General features: G+C 39.7%; 1 protein-coding gene across 1 annotated transcript; it reads right to left on the minus strand.

Moving 5' to 3' along the window:
* Window positions 1-14,891: 14,891 nt before the first annotated feature.
* Window positions 14,892-21,023, minus strand: LOC148280663 (uncharacterized). The gene is made up of 2 exons (XM_088228029.1): window positions 20,555-21,023; window positions 14,892-19,954 (listed from the first exon to the last, which is right to left on the minus strand). The coding sequence occupies exons 1-2, from the start codon at window positions 21,021-21,023 to the stop codon at window positions 14,892-14,894; spliced, it is 5,532 nt and encodes a 1,843-aa protein (XP_088084155.1).
* Window positions 21,024-23,679: the final 2,656 nt, after the last annotated feature.

Here is a 23,679-nt window from a genome sequence, read left to right on the forward strand (position 1 = left end):
CTCACCAACAATGGTGAAACCACATACTTTATTCACTAAAAACGTTTTAGTTCTTTGTGTTATTTTAAGTGTCAATAAAGTTGTTTTGCTATGCAGCATGGTTTGGAATTTTTTTATTGTTACGTCAACGTTAAAAAATTGTAGAAACCGAAAAATATCAAGGCACGTATAGGAAATACATAGATGGTTTTTTTCTAGAAATTTTATTATTGCGATTTTTAAAAACAGATTAAAAAAAAAAAATATACATATTTAAAAATAACTCAAAATTTTTAAGCAGTGATAATAATAATAATAATCATAGTTTATTAACAAAATAACAGTTACTTAATCTACTACATACACACTTAGGTAATAGATTTCTCTGGATCATGTCTAGTCTGCCTAACTACGTACAACCTGTTTTAAGGCAGACATTTTTATGCAAAAATTAACAATAACATTACTGCCTACTAGTGAATTTACTATACAGTTATACAATATCAATTGAAACAAAGAATACAAAATGATACAATTTTTTTTTACCTAAAAGTATTAGGTACTATCTTCTCCTACCCATGAAATACAAGAGTAAATAATACAAAAATGTACTAAACTTCACATGCACCAAGTCGCCAACGTCTTGGTGCTTATTGCTCAAAATGTGAAGTCTATTGATGACTTCGTTTTTACCATTTATTAATTATATATATTTTAAAAAAATATATTCATATTAATATCTTCGATATACAGTTTAAATATCACTAGATAGAATACAGGATATATTCCTTAAGCTTCTGGATGGTAAATCTCTTACATATTTTGACTCTTCTTCTTTTCATAGTTTAACTTCACTTACTAAACGTAAAAGCATTTCTGATCTATCTTTCCTCTTCAAAATTTTAAACAATTTTATCGATAGTCCATATCTCTTGGACCGTATTTCAATCAATTGTCCCGCAAAGTCAACACGACAAGTTTTTTTTATTTATAATTCATTGCCCAAAAAAAAATATATTCAAAACTCGTTTATTTATCGTAGCTGCTCCGAATTTAATTTACTGTGTCCCCATTTAGATATTTTTAATACAAAATTTTGTGACTTCAAAATATACTTTTTGAAACACTGTAAAATGAAACATTTGTCAGTGTGTAATAAGTTTATGTTCATTTAAATATGTTTATTTTATTATGATATCAAAGTTTTGAATTGGTCAACTATAGTATGAAAATGCCTCTCCTTCACCCCTCCACTCTATTTCCTCATCCTTTAATCTCTTTACGAGCTCTTTTTTTTCTTTTTCTCATGTCTTATATAATAAATTATTTTTCTCTTTACTGTGTAAAATGTTCTCTCATTATATTTGTGAAAAACTTTAACTAGATTTATGTACTTCTTTTCATTTTTATAAAACAACTGTTGTTTCTCCTTAATAAATAAAAATAAATGAAAATGAAATAAAAATAAATAAATAAAGGTACATATTACAAAAAAAATAATAACCTTTTCCTAACTCTATGATGCCAAGAACCCTGTGTCGTGAACCCATATTATAAAAAAATAATACACATATGAAGTCGAAGTATTGTTGCCACAGTATTGGTAGGTTTGCCGAGTTGTCCTTTTCGGTACATTAAAATGAATTATTAATAAAATTGCAAGGGTTTCAAATATGAAATGAATTATTTGAAATAAATTAAGTAAATTTGTTTTCAATTATGTACAATTTTAATTCGCAAAGAAGAAAACGATTTATAATTTCGTTATCGCCTTTGATTTCGCGGTATATCCAATAAAAATAAACGAATTAACGCCCAAACAGTTGTTTTTAGGATAATATTTAACGAAACGCATTTATCTCTCGAATTCTAAGACCTAATTTGCCAACAAGATTTAAGCTAATGTAATATTTTCAGAAATCGTTTCCATCTTTTTGATGATTAATCATCTGTTATCAAACCCATTATCAAGTCCACTTATCAGGGGTTTAATGAACTTCAACTTTGTTATAATGCTCTCTGAGTGTTTTTTTCCTGGGAAATTATTTGGAGAGTATTTGAGGAAGGATTAGCAGGGAAACAATATAAAGATAGAATCATCAATTCGACGGAGCAAATTAGTCTTTCCAGGCACTCGTATTACGATGAGAGGAAAACCAGGATATTAAGTGCTCGGTTCGTTTAATTACTTTGTTGCCTTATTCATATAATTTATTAATTCCGTAATTACTTGAAGGAGCGTTTGAGTAGGATTGAAGAGAGGGAAGATAACAACTTTTCTAATTTGAGTTCAGAATAAAGAAAATTTACCTTTCATTGGTCACGTAAATCTGTTATTTAAGAAGGGTCAGATATAAGAAATATTTATTATATTTACAATATATATTGATGTTACGTTTAATTGAGAATCAAACCCCAACTTCATGGAACCAAAGTCCTGTGTTGATTTGGGACGAATATGTTAAACACTTTTTAACAATAAATATCACCATTTACATTGATTTTATTTTTTAAAAATATGAAAGTGAAAAAATTAAATTTAATAAAAAACCGTTTTAATTTATTTTTTCCGACCAATACTTTCCAAGATACAAGTTTGAACATCAAATACATTTGATCAAAATAGAGGCAAAGCGGTATTTGCACTAGCTTTTCACAACCACAACCACCCGATGGATCTAAACCTGGTTTTCACTGTCATGTAACGTGTTCTAAAACAAAGCTACTTGTATGTGATATATCTTTTAAAAATACAAATTAGTACGTCATATTCGTTTCTTACCGAAAATTATCGTTAATATAAAAAAAAATAACCGTATTTTACCAAAATCTGGTAAAATATCGCAGTAATTTTACCGCCTTGCATCTCTAGTCATGTATTGCACTATGCTTCGCTCTGCTGTTCTTCAATATTTCATTCAATAATTGTTTTGAACTATAATTCACCTAATTGCATAATTGTTTTACAAAAATTCTCCCCATAACTGTCAAAATATCGGTATTAACTGGGTTATAATGTTCATGATAACAATAATAATAATATTAATAAAACGGTCTATTTGCTTTTAACAAAAGGTGTTTTTAGAATTGCCGCATACGATGTTATTTGCCGGCTTTTATTGAACCTCTTTTTTTTATATTTTTTATTAAATTGAAAAACATATTTTACATAATTTTATATTATATTCTCAAGGGTTTTAAAACAGAACTCATTTAGGGACATGCAGATAACAATATTTATTTAAAGACGTTTTTATATTTTAAACTATAACATTATTTACAAAAGCAGAATACAAAATTTGATACACTACAAATTAAAACGGTATGAAAAAATATTTAAAAATAACAAAATAAACGTAATACTAGGTATAGAAATAAATTCAAAATGATATATACATTATACAATTTGGGAAAGAAAAATTTAAAAATATAAAAAAGCAAAAAAAAATAAATGTGTGTATATATATGTCCTCAATAAAACAGAGAAAACTCGCATATCTGGGCCATATCATGCGTGGAAGCAAATATACGCTTCTACAGCTTATTATGATGGGAAAGATCGAGGGAAAGCGTGGGGTTGGAAGGCGACAGATGTCCTGGCTGAGAAACATCCGCGACTGGACGGGAGTGCGTGGGGTTGAGACGCTGTTCCAGTTGGCGCAGGACCGGAATGCCTACTCTAGAGTGATCGCCAACGTCGGGGAGACCTGATATGGCACAGAAAGAAGAATATAAACAAACTGAACTAGTACGAGAGTCCAAATGTTAAAAATTACAAGAGTAAAAAAGTTTTTTTTTTAATTAACAAAATATGCGCATCCAATACAGGCTTAAAAAATATCAAAAACGTATTAAAATTCCTCTTTCCGTGCATAGTACACTGCCTTGGCAAATCCTATGCATTATATTTCAATAATCTGTTATATAGAAGTAAGGTGATCAGTCTTACGCTGTAGATGCCCGTCCCGGAACAATGAAATATTGCAGTTTAAACAACCTTTAAAATTGCTATTTTTGTATTCACCTTACTATTAATCAAACCCCAGACCCGAAAGATATATATTTAAATAATAAGAGAACATAAGAGTTTATCTAAGTCTATTTGAATTGTGCTTCCCCAATATGATAAAAAAATATTAAGTCGTGGAATCGAACGTAGTTATGCAGAAAGCAGCCAGTACACAATTTAAAAAAAATGCGATATCGGTGATATCGAGTGCAGTAAGGTAAATTCTATGTTTTGCTAAAAACAGCCAGACCGTTTTCATACAAAAAAACTGTAATAATTACATTCTGAAAATAGTTTCGATCACAAAAACGGAATTTCTCAATTTGCAGAAAACACCCAGAAGACTAGAAAAGTCCCACGGTACTTTAAAAATCATTGAAACTGGTCAAATACATAATTAGATTTTTTTTTGTAAAAAAAATAATGGATAAATTGTTTATCTTACAATATAAAGTTTATATTTGAAGCACTAACTAATAACTTTGTGGTTATTCATTATAATAAAATAAATAAAACAACTTTGTTTTTAACCACTAATTTTTTATTTTTCACCGACCGGTTTCAAAGCAAACAAGCTTCTTTGTCAAGGTTTACGTAACTAATGAGCTGATTCCTTTTTATTTTATTTCTATCATGTTCACTAAATACTACACGTGGACCCAATAAATCAAGGGGTTTTTTCTTACACGGGTGGTAATTTGATATCATTATTTTCGAAGTAAGCCAGGAGAAGTCTAAAAGAAATATTGTTTATTTGATTATAATTTATTGCTTTCTTATTATGAATCGCTTTCCTAATTTCTAAGATTTCTAAGTTGTCTAATTTTAATATTTTATTTTCAACATGAAGTACTTTTAATCCAGTGTCTTTGTTGAAGTTATGATTATTTTCTATCTGATGATTTGTTTGTTTTAAATTGTTTATCATTTGTCAAAGTCAAAAACATTCTAACTGTTGTGTAGATTTGATTATTCACTTTTCTCACAAAAGTGCTTTTATCTCAGTTTCACTTTTCTATGGCTGGCTGCTTTCTGCATAACTACGTTCAATTGTAAATATCCAATTATTACTATGTTAGATTTTTTAATATATTTTTTTTATTCAAAAAACAAACAGTACGGTTACATAGTTTTATATTTTATACAGTTAGACTTAACTCTAATGGACCAGGAAAGTTTCCATATTATATTTTCATTATATCTAAGGTTATCAATGAACTATTTTTTAATACAATAACAATAAGTACCTACAAAAAAGAAAAGGAAACATAGATAATATAATGATTGTAAAGTGCATTTGTTTTTTATTTTAAAACCAAAGTTTTGATTTTTGGGACCATTTTCAACGGATGTAAATAACTCACTATTAGAAATGAAAATCAAATTGGGATAGAGTGCGATTCGAACTTCAGACCTCTAATCCGTGATTTCGTGACACTAGCCACTAGACAACAACCCGATTCAATGGTTTAGTAATGATTTACATATTTTAAGATGTTTTTCTGAATCTTTAAGTGACTAAAGTAACAATTTTTAATATTCATTATCTGACCGTCACATTAAATACAGTAAATTGAAAAAGAGAACGTTTTATCCTCAAAGACTTGGCGAAGAAATTATTTTCAGGATAAACGCGTTTTCTCGGGGTTTGTAAATTCTTATTCATTTTTCAAAAGGTAGTAAAGATTCTCGAGATCTGTTAAGATGCAAGAATCTTACTTAACTCTGAGTCAATATACACGTTTCTTGTCAACTCCGAGTCGACTCGTCTACTTGACTCTCAAAGTGAGAGCAGCCGTAGTGGTCTTTTAAAAAGAGGTTTATTTGCTTCCAGTAAAAAAATATAAAGTGAGTGCATCTTGAGATTATATTCAAAACCTCACTTCAGTTTTTTGTTTACCTTTCTTGCAAGTCATTTATAAAATTCTGTTGAATGTATGATTCTGATAGAAAAACTAAGTTTGAAACGTGTTTTTTAGTTTAGTTGTATATTTATTTAAAGATGAAAAAAAAAATTAAATAGAACTTCTTCCTTAATAAATGCACTCTCAGGTATCCCTAACATCAGTTATCATTTTTGCAAAGGTCTGTGTCCTGTGATATCCCGAATTTTTTTTAAATAGAATTTTAAGTAGACGGATGTGAGCAGATTCGACACTTTCTGTTCGCTTTTAATCTGGTCTTCAATAAAAAATAGAACACAACAAAAATATTAAAAGAAGATATGCAATGATCATAAACTTTGGGGTACCTCTAAGTAGAACTACCTTTTTTCAGAGACATTTTGCAGTATTGGGCCCTAGGTTTTTTGACATGTTGGACCCTGACATAAAGGCAACTATCAGTTACAATGTTTATAAGAAGAACGTGAGCAAATGGATAAAAGGTAGACCTTTTTATATCCTGTAATTATTTTTATGACTAAAAATTGTGTTGCTTCCAATTGCCAAATATTTCCTTATTGTTTTTATGTATATTTAATTTTTACTTTTTATGTTTATTCATTTGCATATGTTTTATTTTTCTTATTAATACTAGTATTTACACGTATCTTTAATTTTCTAATTATAAAAGGTATATTCTGTAATTTATTTTTGTACTTCAATTTTTAATTATTAACGATATATTTTCAAATTTATGTTTATGCTTCAATTTTTATTATTATCGGTATGTTTTCCAATTTATATTTTTGTTTAATTTCTTTATTTCTATTGTTATATTTTATAATGTGTATTAATGCTTCAATTTTTATTATTATCGGTATGTTTTCTAATTTATAATACTTATGTCTTATTTCTTTACTTAATGGCATATATTCTAATTTATTTTTATGATTCAATTTTTATTATTATTACCTGCATGTTTTCCAATTTATATTTATATTGATTTTTTCTAATGTTATTATTATTTTTTGAATTTAATTAGCATCATTTAATGAAAAAAAAATAAAAAACAAATGCAAAAAATAAGGTCCTTCCTAAACACAGGAAATTTATAGCTAGTCGGGACCTGAAACAAAGAAACTCTGTATATTTTGAAACTGTGAAATACATACAAATAAATAAATAAATAATCAAAAAAATAGAGCTGCGAAAGCTACTTGCGATATGTGTGCAGTGTACGGAAAAGATGCTATGAATTTAAACTAAGTGCAACAGAAAGAAAGATCAATTTTGATAAGGGAATTTGTTGCGCCACATTACTCTATGTGTGTAAAGCACATTGACTGGGTTAAGGCGTTCAAATTTATTTGCTGTCTACTGGGCCCTGGTTAAGATGTTGCAATGCCTACCGAGGGTACCAATATTGTCCCAGCTCCATAATAACAACTAAACTGTTAGTGTGTGCATGTGCTTTTGATATTCTCACCGCGATCGCAAATAAGTTATTTTTGTGATCAATAACTCATTAAATTGACTGTGTCGTTTAATCGTCAAGTGCCTATCGTTCCTGACCACAAGATCTGATGTGATTCTGACTGCCACGATAGAAGTTTCAGACAATAATGATGCCAGAATTCAGTACAAGGTAGGTAATTGCATTCATTGTATTTCGATAACGCATCTCGCAAACCAGACCATTTCGAGCGTTTATCTGCCAACAGGCAAGTGGCGCGATCAGGAATATAGAAGTCTAGGCGTTTACAGGGCCACTTAAACAAACCAATGACAGGTCATAAGTCCTTTAAAGCCTAGATTTCTATATTCCATATTCAAAATGTTTTTTTTACTCTGTTGCAATAAAGTGAAAGCATTATAATTCCCTAGGAAGTGAAATCCAGCTAGTCTTTAAACATTTAGACATACTCAAAACCGTGCTATAAATTTTTGACTTATTTGTTGTATTTTTTTTGTTTGCTTTTGTTTTTGTTCATTTGAAAAAAAAGAGGACAGAACTTTTGTCAACACCCAATGCTTTAAAATTTATTTTAATATTTTTGGGCAAACAATATTTAAATACATTTTTCTGTGGTCGTTAGAAAGCGATTGTTTTAAAATGGCGCGATGGTCTTCCTCCTAACGTAAATTCGTTCAAATTATTTTCTGCTAACGTTTTTCCTCTGACGTATTAATTAGGGTGGGTGTTTTAACACAAGTACGATTAGAAGGGCCGGAGAGAAAATATCATTAGTTGTTTGAAGAGTACCGTTGTGGGGGAAAAGGGGAAATGTCTAGACATAGAACAAATAAAGACTTTGAACGTGTAAATTTACCACTTTTGTGAGTTGGAAATTTTCACATTTATTTTTTTATTTAGCCTGTTTTGTTACGGTAAGGATATTCACAAAAAAAACAAAAGTACAATTTTAAAAAGGGTTATATTAACAATGGTTTTATTAAGGTTCGAACCGTCAGTAGGGCCGCAGTAAGTCACATCTTGCTGGGGGTGTGATTTTATTAAATGCTTCAAATGTGCAGTTGCATTCCACCGGCAACACTACTGACTAGTCTTACTCGCCAGCGTCCACGTCACAAACTCCGGGCAATGGGGTCACACTCATAACGGTGTGATCACAGCAGATAACGAGAGGATGAAAGGCGAGTTTCTTGCGCCTCCAAACCAAAACCGACTAGCTAAGGGAAGGAAACCCCGACAGAAAAATTCACCAGAGAAGGCAACGGGAAACCACTCTGGTCATCTTTTCCCAGGAATCACTATGGCGAGTACATCCAACAAGCAGTTTTCCTAGTCTCGGAGTAGCGCAGGACCAAAATGCTTTAACTGTAGTGATCGCCAACGTCGGGAGGCCTGACAAGGCACCGCAAGAAAAATGTATTAAGGTTTAAATGTTTACGTATGAGGACCAGGGTTGGTATTCCAAATCTTTTCTATTATAATATCATTTGGATAATTTATACAGCGCTTTGTTTTAATGAAAATGCGTTGTACAATAAATAAATATCCCATCACGTCTTTCAGCTACAGAGCGCATGGAGGGTTAAATTCTAATTCCTCGTTTCTAATTATGACATGTTACAATTATAACATATAAGAGCTAGATTACAGCACGTCTTGCAGCTACAGAGTGCATATACAGTAAGAAATCCAGCCCCAATGTACATTATTTTATAATTTGACAATGAAGTTTAAGTTTTAATTGGTATGTTTTTATGTTTTTGATTTTTTTTTCAATTGCTTTCAATGATTCTATTATTTTGTAAATTTGATTATGTTTGAAGCTAAATTAGCATAATTTTTATTGAAATATTTACACTGTCTTCTTGGAAATTTTATAATTTATTATTTAAACATTGTTTTTCTGTATTGTTGATATTGCATCACAGGCCATGCCTTTGTGGGACTTTTTTGTTTACTATTTTTACTATTAATATTATATATTTCATTGCTATGTAATTATCCTTTATTTTTTTAATTCTCTGTTTAACCTCTTGTGCATATTGTAAAAAAAAACAAAAACAATAAAATAAAAAAGAATAGAAAAAAAATGTCTTTATAATTCAATTTAATTATTTTTACCATGTATTTTTTATTGTTAATTATTATAGCTGAACACGGGCACAGTTTAAAAAGCTTGAATAAGTCATTAATATTTTAACGAGTGTAATTTTGAAACGTAATTTTTAATAAATTATATTAAAAAAATATATATATATTAGTTAGAGTACAAGTCTTGCAGCTACTGAGCGCATGAACGGTTGGAATCAGAGACCCCATTTACAACATTAAGGTACTTGATAGTTGATAACATAAACCTATCGAAGCTAGATTACCAATCACTTTGCAGCTACAAAGCGTATGGGAGAGTGAAGTTCTAGCCACTTAAAATTTTATCAATAAATTTACAATGATAAATGCTGAGCCAAATAGTAAATTTGTCAAGTATTCATGCTAAAAAGTTAAAAACAAAAAAGTAAGCAAATAAAACATCGTTTCAACACTGTGGATAACAAAAAAGAAATATGTTTATACGTTAAATAAATACGAAAATGTGAAACCAGACATAATGATTTTCATTAAGAACATTATTCCGACTTTAAGCAATAGTTGCATGCAAAAAATACAAATCCCAAATTGACCACTCTCTTAGGCGTAGACAATATTCACATTACAATAGAGACGGAAAATATTAACAAAAAAGGAATATGCATATCTTGGTATTTACAGGGATTATGATTTGTCATTGGCCATTTTGAGTGGCCACTTTATACATTGTGTAACATTAAACATTCAGTTGGCACTTCAATCAGCTAAGGTCAGATCAAAAGCCGTTTAAATGCTTAGGACTTTCTTTTCAAAACTATTCTGCATAAGAAAATCGAGTAGATATAGTTATATATGAATTATTTTTGAAGTCTTTGGTTCGATTCTTGGCAGGGTGGAAGTAAAATATTGATTTTAAAGGTGGTTTAAACTGCAATATAAAATTGTTTCTGGGCGGTCACCTCACATTTATGTAACAAATTATGAAAAAAGGTTATTTTTTTTTACAAATGCCATGCCATATCCATCGTTTAGTGCAAAAAGGGAAAATATAATGATGAACTTCAGGATTTACAAAATGTACGTTCAGTAAATCATTAATAAGTATAGTACATTTACGTTATTATGAAAACAGTGTACAATATGTTCGCAAATTAAGTTCTCAGAGGCAGAAAGTAATAAAAATGCTGAATATTTAAAGGGGTTGGTTGATTAAAAAAATGTTATTAAAAATCCGCGTAGAATCACTTGAATTGTTATGAGCACATAAAATGAGAGGGTATAAAATTTCCTAATTACATTTACCCCGTATAAACCTTTTGACGGTCGAAGATTTACAAGGTGATTACGGACTAACGATTTATTTCACTTTATTAACATATCTGTAGGGGGCAAGGTCCGTAGACGGATGACACACACGCATCAAATGAAATATAGAGCAACGATCCAAGAAGCAACTCAGCATTTTCTATTGAATCTAATACATTATATTCTGCAAGATCAACAGTTAAATTATATTTTTCCACATGCCGTCTTTGAGGACCGTGAGTCTTCCAATCGGTTTCACTGATACAAAATATCTTTTTTTTTGTCAATAAACGAGTAACTCTTTTGAAATGTTCAAATTCATATATTTCGATTATGATTGAATTTAACTCTACTGCTTCCAGTGCCCCTTTCATTTTGAGTTTTAATTTTTGAAAGCCGTAACTTATTTGAACAAATTGTACAAATTTGTTCAAATTAGCTACAAACTAAAAAGTTACACTAAAATGTAATTAAATATAAGATACACATTAAGTTTATAAATTTTACATACATATTATTATGTACACATAAACACGTTATGCGTGTTGTAAACGCAAGTATTAATAAATTAAATTTCACAAATTTACAAACACTATCTATGTATTAATTATATTTTAATCGTTAACTTTTCTGTCAAACATTTCAATAAATATGTTTTAATTTCAGTTAGATGAGTCTCAAACACATAGGATAACCATATCAAAATGATAAAATGCCTGCACAGGGTGCCTAGAATGTCTTATTTTGACTGACTCACTGTCTTAGGTATAAATCGGAAGATGACTGTCTTAGGCATAAATCAGAAAATTCAAGAGATGGGCGTTTCTGTAAGAGTTACGGTAACGCAAAAGTAGCAGTAACAGTTATTGTGTCACAAATTTTACTGTTACGTAAAATGGTTTCAAAATAACAATTTAAAAAAGTGTTGGGAAAAAACCTGATACAAGCTACAACCGAAACAGTTTCTAATAAATAAATTAAATAGTCACTTGTAACAAGAAACTGTTTGCTTATGATCGCTTGCGGACGTGAAATATTGGTAATATAAGTGATTCAATTTTAAGGTTCAAATGGCCAAAGAAGCAATGAACCGTTTGAAGAAGATTTGGCGAGATTGAGGTTTATCAATAAACACAAAAAAGCGGTTGATAGAAGCCCTGGTATTCTCCGTTTTCCTATATGGGGCTGAAACGTGGACAATGCGTGCCTACGAGAGGAAGAAGATCGATTTATTCGAGATGTGGTGTTGGAGAAGGCTGCTGCGAGTGCCTTGGGCAGTCAGAAGGACGAATGCATTAATACTGGAAAAGCTCCATATTACAACTCGTCTATCAGTGGTGTGTTTGAGAAGGATACTGTCTTTCTTTGGACATATTGCTAGACGTGAGCCAGACAATCTAGAAAAGTCAATTATGTCTGGCCGAGTTGAAGGTAAGAGAAGCCGGGGTAGAATCCCATATAGATGGACTGACCAAATATAGGTGGCTACTGGGCTAAAATTTGATGAGTCAGTACGTCGGGCTGATGACAGACTGCAGTGGAACAGACTAATCAGAAGTGTTCATTGTAATCACGATCCTCAGCATTGAGGGACTGACTTGAAAGAAAAAGAACACTGCAATATTTCAATGTTCGTAGATTTGCGGCTGTATACACTTTGATTGGATTAATACATGTGCCATATGCACCATTGAGTGCGAAAAAGAAGAGGATTACTAAGTAAAATAAAATTATTACCGATTTTACGGACGATAAGACGCATCGAACCATTAGACGCACCCTAATTTTTGGTTGAGGTTTCAGAGCAAGAAAGTTCGTCTTATGGTTCAAAAATACGGTATATTGCATTATAAAATCGAAGGGTAATTTTCTACAACTAGGTAACATCAAAATCAGCATTTGTGAGTTACCCGCAAAAAACTTTTTTTTTCTCCTCCACGAAAGCTATTAATAGACACTCATCCATTTAAATGATTATAATAATATGATTTTCATGAATCACGATTTGCCTATTTGTAGCCTTGAGGAAGTCACAGATATGTTTTTTTAGAGGGTAAACCAATTGCGCTGATTTTGAAATTACGAAAATTAGTCGTAGTAATTCAACGATATTATATTTGGCAAAAATTCAGTAAATTTTAACTTAAACAGGCGGAACTACGTTAGAAAAGAGTGAAAGGAAATGTATGTACGTTTGGTTACAGCGCTATAAAAAAGTAGAATATGGAAGATTCGAGAGTAGAGTGACGAGGAAACGTAAATAATAAAACCTTTAGTGCGACAGTTATTGTATTTGGGACGTGATGGAATAAATTTACGTGGGATTGTCTACGTGAATATGGCGAGTCCAAAAGTATAAAGTAGTGAGCTCATTGTTCGTTGTTCGGTTTGTAAAACGGTTGCAACAATATTTATTTATTTATTTTATTAGGTAAACGAACAGTATGTACACATATATTGCCAATTGCATTAAACTAAGAAACTCACGCACACACCAAAAAAATTGTTTACACTTAATACAATAATTTGAATTATGTTCAATATAATAAATGTAAAAGAAACGAAATGAAAAAATATTTATATGATGATAATAATAAAGTTAAATGTCTGCTTCCCTCAAAAATTCTATAGTTTTTGATCTAAATTTACATACATTGTCACAAAAAATATCAGCCTCGGTAAATATATTGTTATATTGGTCGCATATTCTAGGTATTGTAGATTGTTCAAAATAGTTTGTTGACGCGTTTTCAGTGTAAAACAAAAGATTTCGTCTTGTCGGTCTAGATGGCACACGGAATGGAAGTCTTTGTAGTAGGTTAGGAGAATCAATTTTATTATTTATTAATTTGAATAAAAATAACTGGTCCAACATTATTCTTCGATTTTTAAGAGAGTTTATTCCATGGTACTGCATACTTTCAGCATGATTAGAAAAGTTAATGTTTAACCGGTAGTCGACCTGTTTAAAAAAAAATTGTAAATATATTCACGATATGCATCGTATCTGTTCTGGAAGAATTTTGTGCGAAGCTATATTTCGAGGTTCATTGTAGGGCCCCTTTCCAGCTAGAAATATGTTAGCAATAAAAAAAATATGTCTGTGGATTTAAAATAAATAATAATAGTTCAAACTCAATATGGATATTGGGGAGAAACGTTTTTATATATAACTTTAAAAAATAAAATTAAAAAATACGTCACTTGATAAACGCAACATGTTTAGCATTGATAGTTGTGACGTCAAGATTTGTGACGATGTTCTAAAAAAATTTAAATGGTTTGGAACGAAGTTGAAAATGAACATGAAGCGTGACGTATTAGGGGCGTGGCCAATGTAATGACTGTTTTTGAAGGAATTCAAAATTACAAATTTAAAAATATAAGTAGTTTTTTTTTGCTGGATAGTATTCCATAGACCCTGTAACGTACGCGTTACCACGATGAAAGTTTCGCCGGTTCGTCACCCGCGTCTGCCGCAGTCAAGCTTCCCGGCGTAAGTGGGAAGCCGCCCTCCCAGACAGAGCCAAAGACAAAGTCGGAAGGTAGGAGCACAGCTGCGCCGACCGCAAGTCAACCTCAATAGCCCTGAAAAGGACTTTCCACCCGGTCCAAGTGGTGCAGAGAGGCGAAGGCAGTCAGCAGGCAGAGCGGAGCGAAGAGCGAAGTGCAGGAAGGCGAACAGGACGGAGAACGGAATAAAACACGTGTGAACTGTTCAGAGTTAGGAACTCAACTGATTTAATATTTCTAATTGACCGCCTTATAAAGCGGTGCGCGTCGGGCTCCGTGAGTCGGCCATCCCACCCGCGCCGGCTGCCTCGGAGTGGTGGGGGTAATCTTTCCCCGCCACTCGCTACATGCCGCCGGCCGCAGGTGGCGTAAATACGGGCGCTCAATGCCCGTACGGGCCATTTCGTCGGCAGCCGCGACGCGCGCAACATGACATTTACATAATATATTTTTGTACATTTTATTCATTTTAACCTAGCTATTTTTCCCCGGTAATACTGAGGCCAGGCTCGAAAGTGACCATTTTATCTTTATTGAGAGCCCAGCCATCAGTTCTATACATTTACCGGGGATCCTTTCTAATTATTGTATTATTTTAATTTATTCGATTTTACGCGTCCGGAACACTCCCCCCGTGCAGCTAGTCTGTACTATTTTCCTGCTGGGCGCGTTGTTCCTCTTCCTTCATTAGTACGGCGATCTTCACCGCTGGTCTGGTGTAGGTGCCGTTGGTGGTCCGCACCTCGACGACTCGTACTTGTCCGTCAGCTGCTGGTTCTGCACGGGTGACTCTGCCGCGAGGCCAAGAATTCCGCGGCAGATTTGGGTCCATGATGAGCGCGAGGTCCCCGACCTGTATTGGAGGCGCGGGCTCGCGCCATTTCTTCCTGTGCGCCAAGGTGGGAAGATACTCCTTCAGCCATCGGCGCCAAAACATGTCGGCCATTTTCTGGGCGATCCTCCATTGCTTATGAAGGCAGGCCCCTTCTTCCTTTTTGTTATAATATGCCAGAGTTGGCTGTGTATTGGCTGACCCGAGCAAGAAGTGGTTCGGGGTCAGCGGTGCTTCGTCGTTGGGCTTGGTTGACACATGCGTGAGCGGGTGATTGTTCACGGTGTACTCTGCTTCAGCCAATATGGTTTTGAGGGTCTCCTCTCTTGGAGCCTGCTCGTTGAGGGTTGCGTGGAGGGCTCGTTTTACAGATCTCACGAGTCTTTCCCACGCTCCCCCCATATGAGGTGATGAGGGCGGAATGAATTTCCACTCAATTTTGCGAACTGTAAGTTCGGCGAGCATTCTGGGGTCCGCCAGGAGCTCGTCTACGGCCTGTTTCAGCTCTTTGTCCGCTCCCCTGAAGTTGGTAGCGTTGTCCGAGTATAACGTGTGTGGGCAGCCTCTGCGGGCGGCCATCCTTCTTATGGCCATTATGGCGGAGTCGCTTTCGAGGGACGACGCTAGCTCCAGGTGGATCGCGCGTGTGGTGAGGCAGGTGAACAGTGCCCCATAGCGCTTTTCTTTTCTTCGGCCGTTGGTGATCATCATCGGTCCGAAGAAGTCAAGCCCGCAGTGCGTGAACGGCGGCGTCCTGAAGGCCAGTCGGGCCTCAGGCAGTTGCCCCATCAGCGGGGGTTGGGGCCGGCTGCGCAGCATTTTACACAGCGGGCACCATCGTGTTATCTTCCTCACAGCCCCGCGGAGTCGCAGGATGAGGTAGCTGGCTCTCAGGTCGGTGATCGTCCTCTCGACTCCCGGGTGGCCACCCTTCCGGTGGCTGTGCGTGATCAGCAGCCGGGTGTATGGGCAGGTCCCGTCCATGATAGGCGGCGCGCTGCAGTCCTCTGCGAAGCTCTGTGCCGCTTGGATGCGCGTTCCCATCCGGATGACTCCCTCTTCGTCTAAGAAGGGTGCCGCTGCATGGAGGCGGCTGTGCGGCGGGATAGGCGCCTTTCGTCTCAGGAGCTCCAGCTCTTCTCCGAAAGCCGTCTCCTGGGACCGCTTCAGCAGCATGATTTCTGCGGCCCGTGTTTCTGAGGCGTGAAGTTCAAAGGTCCCCCCTGGGGACGGCAGGGACTCGTGGCGGCGGCATCGTGCGATGAATCGCAGCACCCATGCCGTCGCCCTGACGAGTCGGGTCCACGACGAGAAGCGCTGCACCTGGGGTAGGGCCTCCGTCCGTCTGATGTGGCCCACGAAGTGGCGGGGTTGTTTCCGCTCCAGCGTCTTCTCGTCCGGTTGTTGTAGTAACTTCTTCTCTTTCGGCCAGTCGGCTTCCCCTTTTCTCAGGAAGCCGGGGCCTCCGAACCATAGTCCCGACCTCGCAAGGTCGGGTGGGCCCTTGTCGCGGGTCCCTATGTCGGCTGGGTTGTCCTTGGTGGGGACCCATTTCCAGTCCCGTACGTCTGTGAGCTCGTCAATCTCGCCCAGCCTGTTTGCGACGAACGTGCTGTACCGCAGTGGGTCGGTTCGCAGCCAACACAGGACCGTGCTCGAGTCCGTCCAGAACACGGTTTGGGTGATGAGAGCTCGACTCTCTTTTTTTATGGTGGCGGCCATCCTTGCCGCTAGTAGCGCTGCCTGGAGTTCTAGTCTAGGCACTGACAGAGGCTTTAGGGGGGCCACCTTGCACTTCGCCATTGCGAAACTTGTGGTGTCGGCCCCCACAAAGTATGCCACTGTGCAGCATGCCTGCTCTGACGCGTCGCAGAACACGTGCAGTGTCACGGGTTCTTTCTGCCCTTGCAGCGAGCATCTCGGTATTGTACAGCCGTTCGCTGCCAGCAGGTCGCGCCATTCCAACCACTTTTCGGCGTGGTCCGGTTGCAGCGGTTGGTCCCAACCTGTGTTTGTCCTCCAGATGGCTTGCAGCAATATCTTCGCCCGTATCGTGAGGCACGCAATGAAGCCTACTGGGTCGAAGATACTCATGGCGGCGCTCAACATGCCGCGCTTGGTGGGTCGCTCCGGGATGGCTGCACTTTCGGCTCCGTGCCGAAATATAAATAGGTCGCTCTTGGGATCCCATACGATCCCGAGGACCCGCTCCGTCATTACTTCTTCCCCTATGGTGACTGCTGTATTGGCCCGGTCGTCGGCCTTTACTTCTTCCAGGACATCTGGTTTGTTTGAAGCCCACCCGGTGAGCCGGAACCCGCCATTGCCGAGTACGAGGGTAACATCTCGTACCAGGCTTGCAGCTGTTTCTTCGCTGTCTGTGGCGTCTAGGTAGTCATCCATGTACATATTGTGCTCGATCGCCTCTGCTGCGGCGGGAAATTCTTTCGCGTGTGCTCGTGCGACTGTGTTTCGCACGAATTGCGCGCTGCTGGGTGAGCACTTCGCTCCAAACATCATGGACGCGAAGACAAACGTGTCGGGCTCCTGCCCGTCCTGCGTCCGCCATAGGAACCGCTGCGATTGCTGGTCGGCTTCCCGGATTCTTATCCGCAGGAACATCTCCCGTATGTCGGCCGCGATGGCTACTCGTCCCTCTCTGAAGCGGATCACGTTTCCGAGGAGGGATGAAAGCAGGTCAGGTCCCGTCAGTAGATGGTCGTTCAACGCCGTCCTCTGGAACTGGGCGGCGGCGTCGAACACGACCCTTATCTTGCCAGGCTTGTTGGGGTTTGTCACCGCGAAGTGGGGCAGGTACCATTTGCGCGAATGGTGGGCGTCTACCTCCTCGCGGCTTAGTTTGACGGCGTATCCCTTTTCAATGTAGTCCGCCATCTTGGCGCGATATGCGATCGCCAGTATCGGATCCTTCCGTAGTTTATTTTCCAGGGAGTGCAGCCGCTTCATGGCTGCTTGCCGGTTGCAGGGCAAAGAATCCCCGTCTTTCGCCCACAGTAAACCGGTCTCCCATCGTCCGGATGGTAGTTGTGTGGTTGAGCTGCTCATGAGCTCCGCCGCTCGCACATCTGCGGCGCGGCAACGTTCCAGGGTGGTTACACCTAGCGAGTCAACGGCGAAGCTCTTCTTTACCAGTTCCGCTAAGTCCCTTTCACCCTGGCCGTCTGGGGGTAATTCAAAGGCGGGGTGCACAGCCCCGCCGTAGGTGACGGCTCCTAGGGCCGTCTCGATGGTTAGCCGCCCGTCCTCTTGTAGGACTGGCGGGCCTGTAGATACCATTAGGGTGGCGTAATCAAGACCGATTAACATCTTCGGCTTGATGCCTGGCCCGTGTGTCTTGGTGCTCTTTCGGTTGCGGTGCGGCAGATCCATGACCCGCACCGTCTGTGCCTGGACACCAAATTCTTTGTTTCCTTTAACGAGGATTACGGATACACGCTGTGATTGTAGCGTGTCCGTGTTCCCACTGGCACCGATGAGTCTCAACTCCTCGCAGGCCCCGGTGGCGCCCACTGCACGGGCGACATCCTCCTCGAGGAGAGTTACCGATGAACCCTCGTCTAGTAGTGCGTGGATCTCCATTGACCCACGCGGGCCCTTCAAGGTTACTGGCACTACCTTGAAGGTCACTGGGACTTCCGTTCGCCTTGTCAATAAGACTTGCTCGTTCGGCGTACTGTCCACTCTCTCGCGGTGTAGCGACCGATGATGCCGCCCGTGGCACTCGTCGCACTTCGCCGCTTCACAGGTGGTCGTTTTGTGTCCCGGTTCCAGGCATCCGTAGCACACGAACTTGGCACGCACAATTGTCCACCTCTCCTCTACCGTTTTCCGGAGAAACTTCCGGCATTGTCCGAATGCGTGTCCACTCATGTCGCAGAACAGGCATTTTTTGTCCTGAGTGAGAAACACGTGCCTTTCTTGGGTACGCCTTTTCTCCACTCGGGCGGGTTCCGTGCTGATCCCGATGCAACCCGCATTCGGTATTGCACCGGTCAGTCTCGCTAGCCACAGTGCCAGATCCCTGGGGGTAGCTTTCCTCACGGTATCCGCTCGTGACATAATCCACATCATCCTCTCGACTCGTGGCAGCTTCTGAGTCATCTCGGACAGAAGCTTCGGGGAGGAGAGGTGGCTTCCATCGAGGCCCTCTACGGTCGATACGACGTTTCTTATCGCGACCGCGTAGTCCGTCAGGGCCTCCAGGGATGCGTTGTCGGCCAGTTTAGGGAGTTTTCTTATCCGCTCCAGTACTCTGTCCACGACGATCTCCGGGTGTCCAAAGGCGGCCTCTAACATCTTCACAATGTCCGGCACATTTCGGGGATCTACCAGCAAAGACGACACTGTGGCCTTGGCCCGTCCTGTGAGGGCTCGTTGCAGACGGAGAATGTTCTCCGCGTTTGTAAGGGAGCACATCTGTGTCGATTGATCAAATTGCGCCTTAAATATTCGCCATTCTAGCGGGTCGCCGGAGAATTGCGGTAGATCCCTAGCGCCGGTTTGCCTCGCCATGAACGTGTGCCACTCCGGCGGCTGTCTGTATTTCGTCACAGGCTCGCCGGTGGCACCCGGCGGCGTGTATTCCGTGGGTAGCCCCTCTTGTACCCACGCGCTCACCGGGTCACGAAACTCGTAGCCCCCCAGTGGTATAGTACGTGCCGCTACGGGCTCGCCTGGCCCGGCGGCGTAGCGTACGTCGGCGTCCTCCCTTCGGCTGTGTGCGGGTGGCGCCTCATTGTCCCGATGCCGCTCATTGTAGCGGCCTTGTAAATGTGCGTTTGTCGCTCCGGCGTAGGCCGGCTCAGCGGCGTAGCGTGTGTTGGCGGGCTCCTTCATCCTGGAGTCCGTCTCTGCGACCGGGTGCCTCCGTGGCACCCCGTCTCTCACCCGGCCGCTGTCGTAGTGGCTCGGCGGAAATGTGTACGCCGCTCCGGTGTCCTCCGGATCAGCGGCGTAGCGTGTGTTGGCGGCCTCCTTCGTCCTGGAGTCCGCCTCTGCGACCGGGTGCCTCCGTGGCACCCCGTCTCTCACCCGGCCGCTGTCGTAGTGGCTCGGCGGAAGTGTGTACGCCGCTCCGGTGTCCTCCGGATCAGCGGCGTAGCGTGCGGTGGCGGCCTCCCTTGCTCTGAAGGCTGCTTCCGTGTCGGCGACAGGGCGCTTCCATGCGGCCCCGTCTCTCACCCGGCCGCTGTCGTAGTGGCTCGGTGGATGGATGTACGCCGCTCCGGTGTCCTCCGGATCAGCGGCGTAGCGTGTGGTGTGGCGTGCGGCGGCGGCCTCCCTTGTGCTGAAGGCTGCTTCCGCGTCGGTGACAGGGCGCTTCCAAGCGGCCCCGTCTCTCGCCCGGCTGCTGTCGTAGTGGCTCGGCTGCTGGATGTACGCCGCTCCGGTATCCTCCGGATCAGCGGCGTAGCGTGCGGCGTGGCGTGCGGCGGCAGCCTCCCTCGTACTGAGGGCTGCGTCGGTCCTAGACGCGTCTGACGTCAGCGGCAGCGGCTTGTGAGCCGGTTCCGACGTCCCGTGCGATGTGAGGTCCCTCTCGATGGTGGGCGTGAGGGGGGTTGCCATGTCTCGTCTGGCGTCCTCTCTCGCGTTGGCGGCCTTCAGCGCGGCGATGATCTCGTTGAGGCTGCTCACCTGCCTCTCGTGATGCGCCTCGCGTTCCTCCATCTGTCGGCGAAATGTCGCCGATGAGATGGACCGCTCCGAGGGTGCGGATCCCTCGTCCGAGTCCTTTTGTTCCTCCAGAAGTCCTTGATGAGGCTCCTCCTGGCAGTCGTGTGAAGGCCCTGGCTGGGGCTCCTCCTGATGTGCTCGTACAGACCCCGGTTGGGGCTCCTGAAGCTCCTCTTCGTGCTCCGTGCCGGCGTCTCGACGCGTTCCCGAACGCGTCGACACAGGCGATCTGTTGACCGGCATGCTGTAGGTGTGTTGTAGACTGGAGACCACTGGCGACGATCCTTAGCTCCGAAGGACCAAATGTAACGTACGCGTTACCACGATGAAAGTTTCGCCGGTTCGTCACCCGCGTCTGCCGCAGTCAAGCTTCCCGGCGTAAGTGGGAAGCCGCCCTCCCAGACAGAGCCAAAGACAAGGTCGGAAGGTAGGAGCACAGCTGCGCCGACCGCAAGTCAACCTCAATAGCCCTGAAAAGGACTTTCCACCCGGTCCAAGTGGTGCAGAGAGGCGAAGGCAGTCAGCAGGCAGAGCGGAGCGAAGAGCGAAGTGCAGGAAGGCGAACAGGACGGAGAACGGAATAAAACACGTGTGAACTGTTCAGAGTTAGGAACTCAACTGATTTAATATTTCTAATTGACCGCCTTATAAAGCGGTGCGCGTCGGGCTCCGTGAGTCGGCCATCCCACCCGCGCCGGCTGCCTCGGAGTGGTGGGGGTAATCTTTCCCCGCCACTCGCTACATGCCGCCGGCCGCAGGTGGCGTAAATACGGGCGCTCAATGCCCGTACGGGCCATTTCGTCGGCAGCCGCGACGCGCGCAACATGACATTTACATAATATATTTTTGTACATTTTATTCATTTTAACCTAGCTATTTTTCCCCGGTAATACTGAGGCCAGGCTCGAAAGTGACCATTTTATCTTTATTGAGAGCCCAGCCATCAGTTCTATACATTTACCGGGGATCCTTTCTAATTATTGTATTATTTTAATTTATTCGATTTTACGCGTCCGGAACAGACCCCTTTTACTTTAAAAATGAAATAAAAAACTTTTAGATTCTATATAAACAACAAAATATAAAGTAAATAAAAATAACCAATAATTTCATTAGATACAATAAATTAAAAAAAACACATGTAAAAAATAAGGTCCTTCCTAAACACAGGAATTTCCTAGCTAGTCGGGACCTGAAACGAAGAAACTCTGTACATTTTAAAACTGTGAAATACATAAATAAATAAAAAATAAAAAAAATAAAAAAAACATTACAGAGCATTCAATTTGTTGTCAGAACATCAAAAAATATACACAACAGATTGATCAAACATATATATTTTTTTAAAAGCCATCTAAAATTAATATAGGTACGTATTACTATTTGGAAATTTCCTTCCTAAGAGAAATCTCACTGTTATGAAATATATCGATATCCGAGACGATACGATTGAAAAACACGCTTGTTCTACCTAGCGGCATAACCATTGGTAGGGTTGGTTCTGCATCGTGGTACATAGAACCATCTGTGTTGTCTTTGTCGAAGAGACAAATAAACCGATTTCATTCAGAATATCTGAATTATATTATATGCGACCACCAATCAGTTGAAAAAAGTCAACGGCCAAATGAATATCCCTTCTCGCCAACAATGATTGTTATACCTGTATGCAGAGACAAAACTTAAGGTGAGAAAAGTACATTCTAATCTCAAATGCGGAGAATGGCCTGAAGGTAAAGACAATAGAACGTACTTTCCTCACCTTAAGTTTTGTCTCTGCATACGGGTATTAGCCTAGCATTCCAGTAAAAAGTCGGTAGGGAAAAGCCACGGGTTATATCCATAATCTATGAGATACAGATAACGCAGACATTTTTTCTGCACCATTTCTATCATTAGGTAATATGGGGTTACATTTAGCGGCCATATGATGAAACTAAACTCCAAGCGACTTCTTACCAAGGAATTGTACAATGTTTTAAGACTTGAAATATAACTATTGAGAAAAATTACTTTGAATGTTAGACTCAACTAAAGTCTTATCAAAATATTTCGGACATGATACATACTCATTCAACCAATTTAGTTCCATCAAATTAATGCATTGGATGACACAACTGAAATGAATGGTTTTTACAAAAATGGGCATGTTTATACACGATAACTTTGAAACTAAACCACGGAAGATAAAGAAAATTTTATCAGTCGATAAAGCTCTATATTTCTTAAATCGTTTTTTTTAATAACAGGAAATTACAATAAAAAACAAATAAACATAAATTTTATTTTATTTTTATATAAATGTAAACAACTCCCTAGAAAGAAAATCCAGTCAGTCTGCAAGCACTTGGAAATACTCAAAACATAGTTGAATTATCTACCTGGTAAAAGAAGAAGTATAATAATTATTGATTTCAGGCGTAGCCTAGTAGGTGAATTGGTTTAGCAGATGAATCTAACCCACATGATAAAGGTTTATGCTCTTTTACTTTACAAAAGTCAAAAGATGGAAGAGTTGAGGAAATGTGGATGTTCAAACATAGACAGAATGGTGAATATTACACAGTGTGTGAAGTGGCCACCTAAACTAGCCAATGATAGGTCATAAGCCATGTAAATGCCTAGGCTTCCATTTTCCCTTCCCAAAAATGTTTATTTCAAATCATTCCAAAAATTGTACATTTGCGGGCTTCTTGCCAAATGTCGAATATTTCTAATCAACCAATGAAATAAGGAATATTTATGTTTGAAAACGTATTACAGAAAACACAAAAAATGTTTACAAAGTTGTATAAAATTAGAAATAGCAATATTTGTTTAATATCGGAAGTATTCATCGGAAAAATAAATAAACAGGATAAAGGAAAGGATAATAAATTTAAGAAGAGAAAGGAGATGA

The sequence above is a fragment of the Micrasema longulum genome, unplaced genomic scaffold (assembly GCF_059751315.1).
Source record: "Micrasema longulum isolate JH-2025_06_02 unplaced genomic scaffold, ASM5975131v1 h1tg000555l, whole genome shotgun sequence".
Taxonomy (NCBI): domain Eukaryota; kingdom Metazoa; phylum Arthropoda; class Insecta; order Trichoptera; family Brachycentridae; genus Micrasema; species Micrasema longulum.